Source organism: Colletotrichum fioriniae (assembly GCF_027942845.1).
Source record: "Colletotrichum fioriniae strain IMI 355084 chromosome Unknown scaffold_1, whole genome shotgun sequence".
NCBI classification, from domain to species: Eukaryota; Fungi; Ascomycota; class Sordariomycetes; order Glomerellales; family Glomerellaceae; genus Colletotrichum; species Colletotrichum fioriniae.
The window spans coordinates 193,233-211,099 of record NW_027076837.1 but is presented as its reverse complement, the minus strand read 5'-3'; the positions used below and the strand labels follow the sequence as shown (position 1 = coordinate 211,099).

The window sequence follows — 17,867 nt, the reverse complement described above, 5'->3', positions numbered from 1 at the left end:
CGACTGTTGAGGTCACTGCTCCTCTGGAAGTACCGCACCGAGTACGGATACTGTTTGGCGAGAATCGGAGGGGGGTGCAAAAGGTGCTGCTGCGTCGTGTTGTGTCGTGTCGTGTCGTGTTGTGCATGATAGGACCGACAGGTGGTTTTATCCCATCTTTTCCCCCCCGTATGGGTCCCTCAAACCAGGGACGACACATCCCAATGCCGACTGCAACACAGGCTTTCTACTTTTTAAACCCTTTCTTATCTTGTGACAGCCTCGACAGGCCGTTACAAATACCTATCCTCACCCACACCCTCGCGCAATTGGCCTATTTTTCTTGTCAGTAAAGTCTCAACTACGTTGCCTTTCCCCCAAGTTACTTCTACTTGGCGAGAACTTCCAGCATATACGAGCACGACCTTAAAGCTCTCTTCACCAGCTACAGCTTCAGACAGCACCACTCACTCCAAGTCTCACACACCGAACCAACAACCAGGCGCACAATCAAGACATTCGGCCAATCTTCGCCTCCCTGCCAGTCGGCTTTTTCATCTCTCTTCGAACACCAACACAGCAGTCAACCTGTGGAACGAATTACCTCTAGCCGGATCCAATTACTGGCCACCCGGCCAAAGTAAAAATGCCTGGTAAGTGAGCTCTCCTGAACTTCCAAATTTTCCTCTACGGCTCCCACTCTGTCGTCATGACTATTTGGCCCTGCTCAAGACCCCCGCCAAGAAAATAAAACCACCGCAAAGGAGACCGACCTCTGGCACCCACGCAATGCGCCGCAATCGCGCATTACATCAGCCTGCCTCGGCACAGCCATCTGCACAAAACATCATTGGGGCCGATCGCGCTGACTTGTTTCGTTTCCTCACCGTTTAGTCCCGCTCGCACTCGCTCTGCCGGCTGCAGCCGCAGCTTATTCGTACATCAACGCTCGCATTTCTTTGTGGTACGACAGAAAACTGCTTTCCTGTGCGCTACCCGCAACCCTTTCGGCTCTATGGCGTGAGCGAACAGACCGGTTGAACCAGTTTTACATTCTCGAACAAGCGGCACAGAATAAATCGTCTGCCAATCGTACCTTCATCATCTTCGAGGGCAAAACATACACCTACCGCGAGACGTACGAGCAGGTCCTGAAATATGGCACCTGGTTGAGGGAACGCCACGGCGTCAAGCCCAAGGACATTGTCGCCATCAACTTCCAGAACTCTGATGTCTTTGTTTTCTTGTGGCTCGGCCTGTGGTCCATCGGCGCAAAGCCAGCCTTTATCAACTACAATTTGACTGGCAAACCGCTAGCGCACTGCGCTAAGGCCGCAAAGACGAAGCTTATGCTGATTGACCCCAACGTTGCCGCCAATGTTACTGAAGATGTGAGAAGTGAGCTGAGCACCGTGCAGTTCGTGGTGCTCGATGAGGGCTTGCACAGAGAAATCGACGCCGTCAAGCCCAGGCGTGCTCCCGACTCTGATCGTTCCGAGAGCCAGTACCAGAATCTGGCGATTCTGATCTACACATCAGGAACAACAGGCATGCCGAAACCCGCTATTGTGTCCTGGGCGAAATGCATCGTTGGTGGTGTTTTCACATCAAGACTCACCAGCAACTCTCCCAATGACGTCTTCTACACTGTAGGTTAACCTCTTAATCCACTGTGTAGCTTGAACTAATAGGAACCTAGTCTATGCCGTTGTATCACAGCTCCGCGGCTTTGCTAGGATTCGGTAACACCCTCGAGGCGGGTGGCACGATTTGCATAGGAAGGAAGTTCTCGACCAAGGTTTTCTGGGAAGAGGTTCGCTCGTCCAAGGCCACCATCATCCAGTACGTCGGCGAGACCTGCAGATATTTGCTTGCAGCTGCCCCACAAGTCGACCCCGTCACCGGCGAAAGTCTCGACAAGAAGCACAATGTGCGGGTAGCTTTCGGCAATGGCCTGCGACCGGACGTGTGGAACAGGTTCAAAGAGAGGTTCGGCATCGACACCATTGCCGAATTCTACGCCGCTACCGAAGGGTCATTTGGAACCTGGAACCTGAGCCGGAACGACTTTGCCAAGGGTGCTGTTGGACGGAACGGTACCCTATACAGCCTCGTCATGGGCCTCGACGTTGCCCTCGCTGAGATGGACGAGAATAACGAGGAGCCTTGGAGGGACAGGAAGACGGGTCTGTGCAGGCCTGCCAAGGCTGGCGAGCCAGGAGAGCTCATGTTCAGACTCTCGCCCGACGACCTCAACCGCCGCTTCCAGGGTTACTACGGCAATCCAGACGCAACAAAGGCAAAGGTCTTGCGGAACGTCTTCAAGAAGGGAGATGCCTGGTTCAGGACAGGCGACGTGGTCCGCTGGGACAGCGAAGGAAGGCTCTACTTCACCGACCGAATTGGCGATACATTCCGCTGGAAGAGTGAAAACGTGTCGACACAAGAGGTTGGCGAGGCCGTTGGCTCACACCCACTGGTCCAAGAGGCCAATGTCTACGGCGTTGAGCTACCCAACCACGACGGACGCGCAGGGTGCGCTGCCGTCGTTCTTCAAGGCCAACCATCCGAGGAGGTGCTCAGGAGTATCGCGCAGCACGTGAAGCAGTCACTACCCAAGTATGCTTTGCCCATTTTCCTGCGAGTCATGCCTCCCGAGGCTATGCAGACGACGGGTACAAACAAGCAGCAGAAGCACGGTCTCCGGTCCCAGGGTGTCAGGCCGGGCGGCACGGACGCCGCGGGCGAAGTGTATTGGTTGAAGAACAACACCTACGAGCCTTTCTCGGGGCGGGATTGGGATGAACTCAACGGTGGACGGGTGAAGCTGTAGATTTCTATTCTTGGGACTGTTTTACCGCAAGCGAGATACCACTTCTTACCTTACTTCATTCGCTCAGAACATAGCTAATTGGCACATTATACTTAACACCTCATACAAGCTTGACCATTTCCCATGAAAACTGATGTTTCCATACCATTCGACAGTGAGGTTTACGTAATTCACCTTGCTTTAATATCGCTAAAGAACAAGCGCAGCCTATCCCTCGGCAAGGTCATATAATCTTCTAGCTGTGATGGGATGGCGAGTTTCGGCTAGCTGCGCCGTCCGTTAACATCTTCATTACTTGAGATAAAGAAAGGCAATGCGGAGTCAACTCGAAGAGTGCCCAAGCTACCTTCCATGTATTGATTTCTGTCTGGCAAAGGCAAGTACAAAGTATGCTATCATACCTGTTCAGTCATCCGATCAACCAAGATCGGTTGTAGATTATCTTTGTTGACGACAGTGACAGCGCACCAAGGAATCGTTATTCACTGTATTTCAATCCCACTTCAGTCAGCTTCACTACTTCGTGTGATCCTCGGCAGATGATTCACGAATGAGACATTGGAATGTATATAGACTCGAGATGTTTCGATCCATCAAAGCTATTCTCTTCTACATCATCACAGACAGCTCCAACACACTGACATATCTCGATCCTCCTCAACAACATACATCTACCTCGCCACGATACAACATTTTAGAACAGCTTACCTCGATCTTCTTCCATATCTTACACACACCTCATAACAAAGCAATACAAGACAAGATGCCTCAGTCTTCACCATCCACAAGACCCAAAATGAACATGACGATCAACACGGACGTCAAAGTGACGGACAGCAAGAACAATGATCCTCCTTCGCCCAACACCGATCCCCCTACTCCCCCGGCTAGCCCACCCCCGATGAATGCAATTCAGCAAAATGGGATGTCACCGGAGGTACCAGAGCTTCGATCCTCACACAGTCTCGAAGGCTTCTTGAGGCCAGTAGGGAAGAAGCACGGCTACAGCAGAAATAGTCCATGATCATCAGTAATAAAATCAATACCACATACTAAACTTCCTGTGATATGTCCCACACCTCTAACCCTCAACTTGCCTTCCTCAGCATGCCCGAAAGAGTCGATATAACCTCGTCCGCCTTGCGTACCACAAGGCTAACATGCCCCTCCCTTCCACCGACCTCAACTCCGCCCCAGGCACACACTCCGCCGCCCGTTCCGCAAGACCAACCGGCACATTCACATCCTCCCCCATGCCACCAAACCATTCCCCCATTCCCAACCTCCAGCTCCCCAATCTCGAACCCCCAATAACTCCCCGCCAACTTGACATCGCAGGCCGGTCCCCACCCCCCAGGCACCACAGCATCCCGCACACTAGCAAGCATAGCAGACCGGACCCCGCCAATATCCCCATCCAACACATCCCGATCGACGCCCGGCCTCGTCTTCAGATCCTCCAGCACAATCCCCTCAAACCTCTCTGGTCGCGCCTCATCTCTCGCCGCCCTGCCCAGCGACATATCCATACCCCACGCCACGACCGGCGCGATCCACGGTGCTACGGTCAACATCACCCGCCCCTGAAGGAGCATGCCGGCGTACCCCAGCTCAGGCGGGTATAACCCCGAACAAACCCCGGCTGCCATGAGCCTCTCGCGCGGGATGGCTTTCCAGCATGCAAAAACATACGGTGCGCCCCCCGATAGACCTAGGACTCCGAACCGGGGAATCGCAAAGTAGTCTGCAAAGGCGAGGACGTCGGCAGGCCAGTCTACGATGCGCCTGTTGGACTGGAAACTGGAGCCGGCGTGGCCTGGTCGATCGAGGGCGATGAGTTGGACGGCGTGGCGGCGTGCGGCCCGGTGGAAGATTGCTGCTTCTTCGTGGCTGCTGGGGAAGCCATGAAAATAGAACAACACGGCCGTCGGACAAGAATGTCCTTGCTGCGTGGGTGACGACGGGGTGGTGGTGTTGTTGTTGAACGTCTCTGCGCCGGCGCCAAAGACTGCAAAGCTTAGGGTGCGGCCGTCTGGGAGGTGGAAGGTTCTGGTTTCGGCTCTTGTGTAGTTTGGGTCCATGGTTTTTTTGTTTGAGTCTCACTAGTACGAGATTTGGGGTTCTGGAGGCTCGTGTTTTCCAATCACCAGTGAAAGAGTACCCCTGTTGATATTGATGCCGATGTTGATGTAGATTCCCCCCTCAAGCTAGGTCCTTTTTCTTCTATTTCTTCTTGGAATAGTATATTGTCGTCTTTGTGAGGTTCAATAACGTAGAAAGGCGTCGGATCCTGGGTAAAGATTATGGGAGAATGGCATTCTTACGGAGGTCAACTCCGTCTGCGCAAGGCAGCAGCATTTTGCCACGGACCCCCGTCAATTCGACCTTTAAATTTCCAGCTCACGACTCAGCCGTAGAGCTTCTATGTCTCTGCTGTAGTATTGTCCAAAGCAAACCAAATGTCGAGGCGCGTGAGAACACTGATGATCCTACCGAGTGGCGCAGCATTTTACCGAGATGATGGATGCCCGTCAAATTGCGCTTCTACTTTCACTGGAAAGCAGTGTTATCGTAAACTACCTAGCCAGCATGCCAACGAAGCATTATTAATGGACATTGGCCATGGGAAAAAATTTCCTCCTCATCGTTGCGACACTTGTCTCGACAATGATGGGTTCGGGAAATGAAATGCGTTTTGGGTAGCCTTGTAGATTCTCCGTCCTTTGCCAGACAACACCAATCTGCCCTGGCTTGTGGACAGGAAAGTTGAACCATGATTCCTTGATAGATGGTAGAGGAGGTAAAAGTCCGGCCTCGGGCAAAGTATGAATGCCAATGCCCCTGATGTAGCCATCGACACAACTCCGTAGGGAAGCCAAGCATACCAAGGGAAGACGACACATTTGCAATCCAGGGCGTGCCGAAGGGATACTCAACCGAATTAACACGACACACTGAGAGTATAAAGAACAGGTTGATTACCTCCACGATGCTCCAGGATGGATTACCTTTTTGAGCCCGGGGATCGGCAGCCGGCAGTCGGCGCGGGAACGGAGGAGGTCGGCGATGTGAGTGGAACCGTGGGACGGGAGGGGCATCGGTTGTCGGCGATGGCGTGCGAGGAGCTACCGGGGGTTGGATGGTAAGATGGGTAAGCTTTGGTGTACGGAGCACCACTATACCTTTGATGCCGTGGCACCTTTCTAGGATTCTTCTTTTGTAATGGTTCGATGTGCGGCGTGGATGATGTGGTGACCAAGCAGTGGGGGTCAGTGAGTTGGAGGTTATCGACTGGATTGCACCATTGATCGCCGTTAGACGTTTTTCTGCATGAGATCCTATACGTATCTCAAAACTCAATGAAAAGTAGATGGCTATATTTGGACTACATTTGTATATATCTCGGGCTTCAAACATTGCTGAAGAATATCTACGACATCACACAACAAGACGGGAGGTGACGAGAGGTGCCGGGCAAAGTGGACCGCACCCTTGAGCTCCCAGATAAGAAACAATACTCCGTACACACAGTAACACACTACCTTATTCCCAAGAGGCTGGAGCACCTCTTAGCTGGTTAGTCTCTGCAGATAGCGCCGTAGAGGTTCTCCCAAAAGGGGCCCAGTAGGCGTCTTCCTCACTGCAGTTAGAAGGTTGATTTCTCATGATGTGCCTTGAGCCAAGGATGATGTAATCGAGCACGCCATCGGGTCTAGCCGATTTCGGACTTGAAGGGGTAAAAGTGACCTCTGCAAAAGTGAAAATATACAGCCCCTCCAACGCGGGGCAAAAGTTGGAGGAGCTTGCCGCTCGTCGTTGAGGGAACAACGTGCCAGTTTGGGGGAGAGAGACACGGGTAGGGTACAAAGACAAATCATCTCTTTGGTAGAGAGGATGCCCGTCACCCAGGGGATTCTGTGGCTTTCTACGGGTTGCCAATGCCAATGCTTGGTGATGTGACGGTTCATTGGGCATATGCTGAGTGTTGTACTCGAGCTGGAGTGCGTAAGTTGCATGAGCTTGGCACGTCGGCGACCATATCGTCAAACTGGGAACAGGGAAAGACTGCAAGACCAAACGAACAATAGAGAAATGGGCAACTTCGAGGTAAAAAAAAGCCAAAGGCCGAGAAATAGGGAAACAGGCCTTCAAGCAATCTAGTCAGGACCGGGCAAAGGTGAGTTGAAGAAAGAGCAAGGAGGGGACGAACTGGAGGTACCTTGGAGAACGGGAAGCTGCGGGAAGCTGAGGAAAAGGTACAGAGGTACGAAAACGGCCGGGCTTTGTACGTTGCTCTGGACTGTGTTTGGGGCGCGGCTTCGAGCTATATATTACACCTCGACTCCCACACCATCTGCCGCAGCCTTCCCCTTCCTCATTTCTTTTCGCTCTTTGTTCTTCCATACCATATACCCCTTCACACACACCCATCTTCTCATACTCTACAAAGAAGACAGACACAATGGCTGACCAGCGCCCCGCTCCGTAAGTTGTCAACCTACCCGCCTCTCAGAAACTCAACCCCGCGCGCCGTGATACCCCGCCGCGGCCGACGACGACGCTCGCCTCTTCACCGTATACCAATGCTAACATCGTACCTAAACAGCCTCCGCCTCGGCACCGTCGCCCCCAACTTCAAGGCCGACACCACCAACGGCCCCATCGACTTCCACGACTTTATCGGCGACAGCTGGGTCGTCCTCTTCTCCCACCCGGAGGACTACACCCCCGTCTGCACCACCGAGCTCGGCGCCTTCGCCAAGCTCGAGCCTGACTTCTCCAAGCGCGGCGTCAAGCTCATCGGCCTCTCCGCAAACACCCTCGGCTCCCACGAGGGCTGGATCAAGGACATTGACGAGGTCACCGGCTCCAAGGTCGCCTTTCCCATCATCGCCGATAAGGAGCGCAAGGTCGCCCTCCTCTACGACATGCTCGACTACCAGGACACCACCAACGTCGACGAGAAGGGCATCGCCTTCACCATCCGCTCCGTCTTCATCATCGACCCTAAGAAGACCATCCGCACCATCCTCTCCTACCCGGCCTCCACCGGCCGCAACTCCGCCGAGGTCCTCCGCATCGTCGACTCCCTCCAGACCGGCGACAAGCACAAGATTACCACCCCCATCAACTGGGTCCCCGGCGACGACGTCATCGTTCACCCCTCCATCAAGACCGAGCAGGCCAAGGAGCTCTTCCCCGAGGTCCGCATCGTCAAGCCCTACCTGCGCTTCACCCCTTTACCCAAGGAGAAGGCCACCGTCGCCTAAGTACAGGCGCCAGTGGCCACGAGTGGAACTTGGTTTGGGGACGGTATGTTGGATGACGGGTCTTGGTGCTCGCTCCTCGGTTCTCCAGTACCTGAGAGTCTAAGCACGACGAGCGGACGAGATCCCGGAATGTTGAAAAAGCAAAAAGGGTCGATGCTATGAAACACAGAATAGGAGCATCAACTCCTTCCAACCTAGAGACGTGCATACACGCACTCTCCATCTGAATACCCGGCGTGGCGCTGCGACTGGCAACATGACGCTTTGATCAGCCTCAAGAGGCGTGACCTGAGCAAGTAGCAGCGTCTTCGCTCTGACTACCTTTTATATAGAACGTATGAAATAATGAGAAATGTCCAAACTCTGCCTCTCCTCGCAACGTGATACTCAGATAGCTACCACAAGCTAGCCTCATTCTTGACCAAAGTTGTGCTCGGGTAGTTAGATTTATAGAATTTCGAGCATCCATTGTGAGCAAGCTCGCGGCTTCATGACCGCGCGAGGCCTCACTCGTTAGGCATACCGCCGTACACTTTGGAAACGGGAGCCACATGCTCAGTCGTCGCAGCCATCACTCCGTTCCTCCATTCCATCATGCCAAGAGTAGATGCGGAGAAGGCAGCATCGAGCCTGTTTGATTGCAGTATTGTAGCAAGTTGCGCTCGTGGCATCTTCTTCATGGCCTGCCTTGCTTCAGAGAGGGGAAGCCCCGTAGATATGTAGCTCAAACGAGGCGTTGGGCCGAGACGTGAAGGGCAGACGAAATGAGGTTTAGACACGCCCATCGTCGCACTTGTCCGTCATGTCAAGCCCCAAAATGTAAGGACGTGGTAAGCGAAGCCGAGCCCGACATGCACATGGAGGTGGAGGCGCGTTTCCGTACCACCGTTTGTCTGTCTGGAGATGACACCGGTATATAGCACATGGACCCGTGAATGACTGATCGGCGGTCCGGCACGGAGGCACCGCTGATGAGCTTCCAGGGGCTCGTTCCACATTGACGACCGGCCTGCCTCGCGGGGCCCTTCCAAGCTCCAGCTCTTTGACCCTTTAGTTAGCTAGCCACAGGCGAAGCGGCCACTCTCGCCCGTCATCCCATGACTCGGCCGAACAGACGCGGGCCAGACCGGAGGAAACGGTCGGTACACTTCTCGGAAATCTGCTCCGTAGAGGGGCGCTAAATTCGGCCATTACACGAAAAGGAGACGCCCGCCTTATACTAACCCGACCATCTTGGAGTAGCAGTAGCGCTTCTCAGCTAGAGTGAACCGGCTGCCTGGCTAAGACACATTCGGGGCGTTGGTCGAGATGCAACGGAGCAGGTGGCTTTCTTGGTTCGAGTGACCCAGACAGGCACAATCCTGGCGCGACACGAGGCAGAGGCCCAATCTTTGCACAAAAACGAGGCTGGAACAATTCGAGAACCAGGGGACAGCCGGGGAATGTTGAAACATCCGCATCCACCTAAAATGACAAGTGGCCAGGTTCCCACGTTTTCCCACGTCTTTGTAATTCGTAGCGGGTGCCGTGGCCCAGGTGTGTGAGCCGTGAGGGTGCGCCGTCGTCCGCGATCCGCGGTCGCCTGTCCAGTCATCAGTGTTCCCAAACTTTCAGGGCCATCGTCGGGTCGGCAGGGTGCCTATCCCGGGATTGCTCGCCTGAGACATGACAGGCCAGGCGATGTTTGTTTCCGACGAGGGGCAAGACACAAGACGCAAGGGGACTTGTTGCTGGAGCTGTCAGTGTCACCGTTGTGGTGCAATAGGTCTTCTGCCATCTGTGTCCCTATGCCATGGACTCGCCGCGGAAGCTAAGCTCCAGGCTCCAGTCTCCAGCCTCCTGCTCTTCATCGTCAATGGGGACAATTTCGTCCTCAGTCGTCAGCTGGCTGGGATGGATGGAGGTGGCCCGGAAAATTGTTCAAGGGTCAGAGCATCGAGAGCAGCCAGCGTAAATTGTATCTGTAAGAAGGCCAGAGACGGGGGAGAAAAAACCGAGCGCGGCACAGCAGACAGACAGCGTGGATGACAGGCCCAGAGGAGCGGTGACGACAAGGACCAGGACAGGGACCAGCCTCCCATGGCGATTACTGCTCGCCTGGTATCCGTATCCTCTGGTATCTCCTCAAGTCTCTGTGTATCATAGGGTATTCCGAGCGTAAACATACAATCAACGCGGTCTATGCTTTCATTCCAGACCAGTATCTGCATCTGTTGAACCTGTACGCGTTCGAATTAGACTACAAGTCGCAATTCCCTTGGTGACACTTTCCCCTCCGTTTCGCAAGAGTGGGTTGGTGTAGTGTATCCGTAGCGTGGTAATGTGGGATGTTGGAAGCTGGCACACGTTCTGTGGCTGCATGTGCAGCGTTTCTGCAAGATATAGTATGCCTGCGCCTACTCCGTAGTAGCTACCTAGTATGTACTATAGGCACACACAAAGACCGGGAAAAAGGGTCCTCGTGCAGCTCGATCGTCTGATGTTTCTTCCCCTCCTGCTTCTCCTGCCGCTGCCGCAGGATTCCGATTGATGGTGCGTGGCCCGACCTGCGGGACAAGAGGACCGGCGCGCAGTTGAGGCGGGCCCCTAACGTCGTACAACGTAAGGGCAGTACGCCAACGCGAGAGAGGGCACTGGAATTCAGATATCAAGATCGGCAGAGACGAGAAGACACGACTGCGGTCAAACTGTGTTTGGTAGGCATTGGGTATTCGCAAGGAGCAGGTAGTTGAGGCGGCTTCTTTTCGTCTCGTACATTTCCCCGTTTGCTCCCGCGATAGGGGCCGGCGGGAGTTTGGGTCCTTTGGAAGTTGGGAGGGGTGGTTGCTGGGGGTTGAAGTCGTTAAGACTGAAGCTGGAATGTATGGACGCGGATGTGTGCGGTGGGAACTTAGGAACTGGACTCTGGGGCCCTGGTCGGTACATCTGGGGCTTTATGTTTACATAAGGCAAGGTACATCTGGAAGGTCCCTGGAAAAGGGGGGTCAGTGCGTAAGTGTTTGTCAATTTACCAGCAGAGCCGTCCATCCCTTCGCTCCTTCTGGCATCTGAGAGCGAGAGTAAGAGTAAGAGTGAGAGTGAGGGTAAGAGTGAGAGTGAGAGTGAGAGTGAGAGTGAGATTGAAAGGTAGGACTGAATTTGACATGACCTCCCTCTCTCACTCATCCATTCACTCGCTGATGAACGACTAGACGTTATGAGATGAGTTCGCTTCTGAGCTAAACTTGAGCACAGGGCAGGAGGCCGTTGTATGCTATACGTAGTATGGTCACGGGTGAGAGATAGCATGCGGTCTAAGGAAAATAAGGGCAAGGTCTGAAAATACGATGATGTTAAGTTTATTAAGGATAGATTTGCCAAGTAAGGCAAGGTGTGCTTTATTACTGCGTACTCCGTACGGAGTACACATTCTCATATCCCAGCGCCTGGGCTGACCAGCGGCGTGGAATTCGGCAAGGAGCAGCTGTTCCTTCACTCCTTTTTTTCTCGATTTTTTATTGATTTATTTTTTCGTAGGTACCTTTGTACAAGTTCACTTGATACCTACTCACTTGATACCTACCTACATCCGACTCGCCCCTTTCCTTGGTTATTATTTCTGTGTTTTCTCAGGCTCAGGCTCAGGCTCATGGAGTGAAAAGCCAGGCAAACGAAACAGAAACACTGCGACATTTAAATACACGATTGGCCTGTTGATGAACATTGTCATTAAGCCTTAAGGTAGGTAGCCAATGGAACATGACAAAAAGGTTCGACTCCAGGCTCACCCAGATGAGACTATTCCACACCCGGCAATAATCGGCTCCCTGTCTCCCCCTTCTCAGGTTCTCCTCCCAACCATTTGTTCTCTTCCATTCTTTCCCTTTCCCACCCCCTTTGTGCCCACTTGCAGCTTGCCCAGACGTTCCCCGAGTCACATTCACACTCTCGAGTCTCTTTCTTCCCTCCCCTTTTCCCCTCACGTCTTCCCCCTTTCCACTCTCCCAAACCAATCCCAATCACGCCAAATCCCCATCACGAGCCCCATTCTCTCAGACCGCCCAGCCGTAAAGCGAGCGCGCTACGCCGTCCACTATTAGTGAAGCCAGTGTCTACACCAAGTGTCTGCCCTGCCGTGCCTGCGCAGTCACCTACGTACGAATACCTAGGTACGGATACAGGGCACCTAAGAATTGGAGGGCACTGCACTGCGCTGCACACCCACGACACTCACGTTGAAACATTGCCGTTCACCACGGCACTACGGAGTACGGGTACTGCGGTACAACCACGAATACCTGCTTCCACTCGTCGCCTTGTCTCTGCTTCGTTTCGTTTCGCATCTCGCATCGCCTGGCGCGCGCTCTCTCTCTTTCTCTCTCTCTTTTTCGCTCACTCCCACTCTTCTCGACTAGCCTACGAATACAAGTCAGGCCAGACAGACTCCAGAGGGACGGACAATTCATCATATCCATATCTCGTTGCTCCCACCTCCACTCGAGCACATTGACTCTTTCTGCAAGCTGCACCTCCCACACTACGGATACCTACTCTCAGTCTGTACGAATACATCTCGCATATTCCCCCGCCAGCCTACGCATCGGCATCACCAGCAGCAGCAGCATCAGCAGTAGTCGCAGTCACAGTCACATTCTCCTGCTGCGGTCTTTCACACCTCCATCTTCCCAAAGCTCGAATCGGTCTACGGAACTTGCAGTACCTTCAAGATACTTCGCCCTCACAGGTTCGACCCGCCGTTCAGCCCACTTCTTCCCTCGCGTCTGCCTCGGAGCTCAAGCTGCTTTTCAACCCTCTGCCCGGTCCGTCTATCCAAAGTCAGTCTGTGCGTCCAAAACCAAACGAACGCCCCCCCTCCCATAACCTCGTCGACTCTTCCCAGTGCCAAAAGCACAAGTGAAAACCAAGACGCCTACAGCACACGCTTGTCCCTACATCGACAGTTTCTTCGCCCAAAAGAGCAGGCATCTGGAAATTAACGATTGCAACCTTGCTGGTGGTCCTCCGGCCGTTGCCGCCGCCCCTACTACTGGTCCTAGTCCCTCTTGGAATACTCCTCATCGTCGGACTTCGACTCCATACTTACGCGGATCCCTTTTTTTTCGGTCCCGTCACCCTTTCCACTTTGCTTCACGCGCCAGGTCTTTTCCATACGGCACTGACTTGCTGCTGGGTACACCGTACAACCGTCGTGACCGTACAACACACGTACCCATACGGATACCTTGCTTGTTGCGACTCTACCGAGTACAGATACAGCGCTCTCTGTCGTCTGTACCGCGTACGGATACCCTACCGTACCAAAGAACGGCCCTCAATTCTTGCTGCTCACCGCACCTGAGTCGCCTCGAGACCGCTATCCCCGTCGCCCTCGCTGTCGCCGGTCGCTGTCTCCGTCGTCGTTCTCGTTCTTCGACGTTGATCCTTTTCTCTGCCTGCCGAGCACCCTCGCTTGAATCTAAACCCCCAAGACTTCGCCTCGCTTCCAACTCGACTCAACTCGACTTAACTTAACTCCATTGACTTTTGACCCGATCGACTTCTTGGAGTCCCTGCGCCTCCCCTGATCCTAGGTGCGTACCGTTCGTACTTCGTACTCCATAAACTTCAAGCTCGTTGCCCTTCTCGTCCACTCCCACTCCCCCCCTCCCCTCCTCTCCCATCCATGATCCCCATCCACATCCTGTGCCCATTTGTCCTCCACACCCTAGCCCACATCCCACTCTATCTCTTGTGCGCCGCTTCCTGTCAACTGTGGGGAGAAATAACGGACAAGAGAGAGAGAGAAAGTGAGAGGGAAACACGCACAAAAGAACGGAGCAGACAAGGCCTCGCTCCCTCAGCCCAGCCCAGTCCCAATCCCAGCCGAGCCCGGTCTAGCCCAGGAATCCACCCCGGAGACACAGACGCACAACACGCACAGAGTGAAAGCCAGACAGATACTCAACCGGAGCCTACCCGTCATAAGTTACCAGGGGCCTAGCAAAGCCGGATGAACAAGCGAACCTGGGTTGGGATTGCTTGAGCTGGGGTTTCTGTTCGCTTCATCATCTACTTAGTTTTTTTTTTTTTTTTTTTGCATTTTCCCTTTCTTACCTTTGGTTTTCGCTTCTTGGGCTTTCTTCTGGCTCTAGCATTGTCGTGTCTCGGTGTGCCCTCACTTCTTCACCTCGAACCCCAAGAACGAGCCGGCCACCCTCTACACTTCCCCATCCCACCGCTCTTTACCACGATCACTCTTCTTCTCTACTTCTCTGCGGTTGCTCTGGCCTGTTCCAAATCTTGTGGCACCAGCGTCGAATCAGACCTTGGCAATCTGGCGCAGAAGCAGCAGTTTCTGCCGAATACCTCTCTACTCTCGAGCCCACCTTGCTTGACCGACTCGGTTCCTAAATCCCGCCCTACATGAAAACCACTCAACCTCCTTTTTGAGCCTCTGAGCGCTTTTCTTTTTCTCAACCCGCCGAGACTGTTTCTGTTGCGCATCGCTCTCCAGGCTGTATCCACAGCCTGGGGGCTGATTGTGTCGCAATGTCTGGCCCGGGACTAACCTCGAACCAGTCTTCCGCGCAGGGCGATCTCTCGCGCTTTTCCGATTCGGGAGACAGAGCAGGACAGATCTCCTCCTACAACCAAAACGACCTCGGACATCCTCTCGGGCGTGTATCGCGGCTTCAAAAAGTTCGCTCCAAGTCGAGACGGCGAATCGAGGCTCACAAGACAGCCGTCACTTTCTCGCTTGGGCCTGCACAGCGTCTCGCCAAGCTTGACCTCGTCGCCCTCTCCCCCCACCTCTTCGACACCGACACCCGTTCCAAACTCGTCCAAGAATCGCCCGGCCCAGCTTCAGCATGGGAGGAGTCTGAGCCTACAGAGCAGCCTCGCCAAACCACTACCCGAACCGCCAGCGTCGTTTCCTTCTCCTACAGGGCCTGAAGCACCTCCTGCACATTACAATTTGGGGGGTCTCGGTGCCATCGAGGAAGCTCCGGCCGATGATATGTACAGTCGAACCAGTACGATGGACTCAAGCGCCTCAGCAGAACGAGCTCAGATGTACAGCGGCGGATCAGGATACAACGCCGACATGGCCAGCAGCCAGAGTAGCTTAGCAAGCTCTTCGAGACAAGATGGAGCCGACGATAATAATAATAGGGAACCACCGAACTTGACTCCGCGGAGCAACGGCCCCTTGTCAGCAGGCCCTTCTCCATCTTCCAACCAACAAAGAACGCCCGCTTCGGCGGTTGGCACACCCACTGCGTCCTCGTCCTCGGCGCATCTATCCGGCCTCATGTGCAATGTGCATAGGACAACAGGCAGGGAACCGCATCCGCTTGTCGGAGCTACAACAACTATACTAGGGGATAAGCTTTATGTATTTGGAGGAAGAATCCTGTCGCGGAGTCGCCCGGCTCCCCTGACATCTGATCTGTACGAGTTGGATCTGATCCGCAGGCATTGGTCGAAGCTGGAAACCACGGGCGATATACCACCGCCTCGATACTTCCACTCCATGTGCCCGTTAGGAGACACTAAGCTGGTATGCTATGGAGGCATGTCTCCCACGCCAAACCAAGCCAACGCGGGCCCAGATCAGCAGCCAGAAGTAACCGTCATGTCGGACATTTACATCTACGACGTTCCCACCCGAAAGTGGACCTACATTCCAACACAAGATCCCCCGCAAGGACGTTACGCTCATTGCGCTTGCATACTGCCTTCGTCAGCATCGTTCGCCTCGCACAAGGCGCCACTGTCGGCATTGCAGCACAATCCATCATCCGGCAACCCCAACGAAGGGAGAATAGGAATCAACATTGATGGAACCGGCGGTGCCGAAATGGTGGTGGTTGGCGGCCAGGATGGCGCAAACCACTACATTGAGCAAATTAGTGTTTTCAACCTTCGCAGCCTCAAATGGACCGCTATCGAACCTCTCGACAAGAGCTGCGGCGCATACAGAAGTGTCGTCGCTCCTTTACCCCCCTCTGTTACGGCACGAATCGGGAAGTCAAGCGTCAATGGATACCAACGGGAAGGCGGCATCAGCCAAGAAGCTCGGGAGCCTGGATCCTCAATGCTTATCTACTCCAACTATAACTTCTTGGACGTCAAGCTCGAACTACAAATCCGATCTTCAGACGGCACTTTGACGGAGAAACCTATGTCAGGCTCTTACTCGCCCCCGGGGCTGCGGTTTCCGAATGGCGGCGTCATCGATACCTACTTTGTCGTCAGCGGCACATACCTCACGTCTTCGAAGCAGGAATATGCCTTGTGGGCTCTTGACCTCAAGACATTGACCTGGTCGCGAATCGATGCGGGCGGTGCTGTCTTCAGCCAGGGCAGCTGGAACCGCGGTGTGCTTTGGAATCGGAGGAACACTTTTGTGATTCTCGGCAATCGGAAACGAAGTCTCGTCGACGACTATAACCATCGACGTATCAACTTTTCCAATGTTTGCATGGTCGAGCTGGAAGCTTTTGGATTCTACGACAACCCGAGAAAGACGACGCCCATGTCTGGCTTCGTATCAGCCAGTAGTCCTTACACCAGCCCGGGATTAAGTTTGGCTAGAAAAGCAGGAACTACGGCCGGAGGGCGTTCCCACTCTAGGGCAGCTGAGGAGCTTGGTGAAAAGGCACTAGCGATGCGGGAGCTTTCCGACATGGATATCCTTTGCTTACACGGGGAGCGGATACCCATCAATTCTAGAATGGTGGCACGGCGATGGGGACCCTACTTTGTGCAGCTGTTGCGAGAAGGGACGGCAACTCAGGATGGTAGTGATGCCATGACTCTTCGATCTGGAGTCAACAACCCCATCAGAAATTCCGCTCTTACAATCACCCCATCCCGTAATACAGCCGAAAGCTCGACGTCCATGGCCAGCACTGTACTCTCATCCGGTTCATCGGCGAAGGCCCCGAGTACAGCTCCGACCAGTGCCTCAGCAGCCTCGTTCTCCCTACCGGGCTCGGCCGGCGGTGTCGACCCCGCCACAGTCAACTCGGCCCCGACCCCGAGGTCTCTGCCACCGAACTCGCGACCTCGATGCTTGTACCTTCCTCATACCTATCTCACGGTACAGGCCCTCCTGCACTTCCTCTACACGTCTTCACTGCCGCCTCCGTCATCGCCATTGTGCACACCTCCCATCCTGTGCTCACTTTTGCAAATCGCCCGCCCATACCGGGTTGACGGGCTTCTCGAGGCAGTAGTCGAGCGCCTACACGCCCTCTTGGACTCGAGAAACGCAGCCGCCGTCTTCAACGCGACCGCCATGGCCGCCGGCGGTGGCCGCGGCATCGACGGCTCTCTCAACCCCAACTTCTTCGTACCCTTGGACGCTATGGGCTCTCCGCTGTTCCCTTCGGAAGAATCCCAGAACGGCAGCACCGGCGCAGACGGACTTTCTTCGCGCACCGCGGCGCTGCGTATCAACACCGCAATGTCCTCCGGCCGGCCGTCCAGCGACGAACTCAGCGCCACAACGAGCGTTAGCGGGTCTGAATGGAGCTCCGAGATTGGCGACTCGGAGCGCGGTGGTATGCGCGAGGTCTGGGGAGGCGAGCTCAGCTCCGTTATCGGCCTGCAGAAGCGAGGACTGCGAGGTCTCATGGAGGGTAGGAGAATGCGTGAGCGCACGGGGACGAACTCGGGTGGAAGTATGAGCGCTGGCGTGGGACCTTATGGCGGCGGCGGCGGCGGTGGGCAAGGCCGTGTTGGCCTCGGGATCGCTGGGCCGTGAAGAGGGTAAATCAAAAAGAAGAGACATTTGGAGA

At 54.4% G+C, this 17,867-nt stretch overlaps 4 protein-coding genes across 4 annotated transcripts; all 4 read left to right on the top strand.

Annotated features, from left to right (window-relative positions):
• Positions 1 to 625: 625 nt before the first annotated feature.
• Positions 626 to 2,812, top strand: FAT1 (long-chain fatty acid transporter fat1; the record flags this gene model as incomplete). The annotated part of the gene is made up of 3 exons (XM_065755809.1): positions 626 to 632; positions 1,012 to 1,628; positions 1,679 to 2,812. The coding sequence occupies 3 exons, from the start codon at positions 626 to 628 to the stop codon at positions 2,810 to 2,812; spliced, it is 1,758 nt and encodes a 585-aa protein (XP_065615049.1).
• Positions 2,813 to 5,922: 3,110 nt separating this feature from the next.
• PRX1 (peroxiredoxin 1) lies at positions 5,923 to 8,082 on the top strand (the record flags this gene model as incomplete). Its single annotated transcript, XM_065755808.1, has 2 exons — positions 5,923 to 5,954; positions 7,419 to 8,082. The coding sequence occupies 2 exons, from the start codon at positions 5,923 to 5,925 to the stop codon at positions 8,080 to 8,082; spliced, it is 696 nt and encodes a 231-aa protein (XP_065615048.1).
• Positions 8,083 to 14,610: 6,528 nt separating this feature from the next.
• N0V96_000049 (uncharacterized protein) lies at positions 14,611 to 15,015 on the top strand (the record flags this gene model as incomplete). Its single annotated transcript, XM_065755807.1, has 1 exon — positions 14,611 to 15,015. One exon carries the CDS (start codon positions 14,611 to 14,613, stop codon positions 15,013 to 15,015), a length of 405 nt encoding a protein of 134 aa, XP_065615047.1.
• Positions 15,016 to 15,100: 85 nt separating this feature from the next.
• N0V96_000048 (uncharacterized protein) lies at positions 15,101 to 17,833 on the top strand (the record flags this gene model as incomplete). The annotated part of the gene is made up of 1 exon (XM_053191807.2): positions 15,101 to 17,833. The coding sequence occupies one exon, from the start codon at positions 15,101 to 15,103 to the stop codon at positions 17,831 to 17,833; it is 2,733 nt and encodes a 910-aa protein (XP_053050891.2).
• Positions 17,834 to 17,867: the final 34 nt, after the last annotated feature.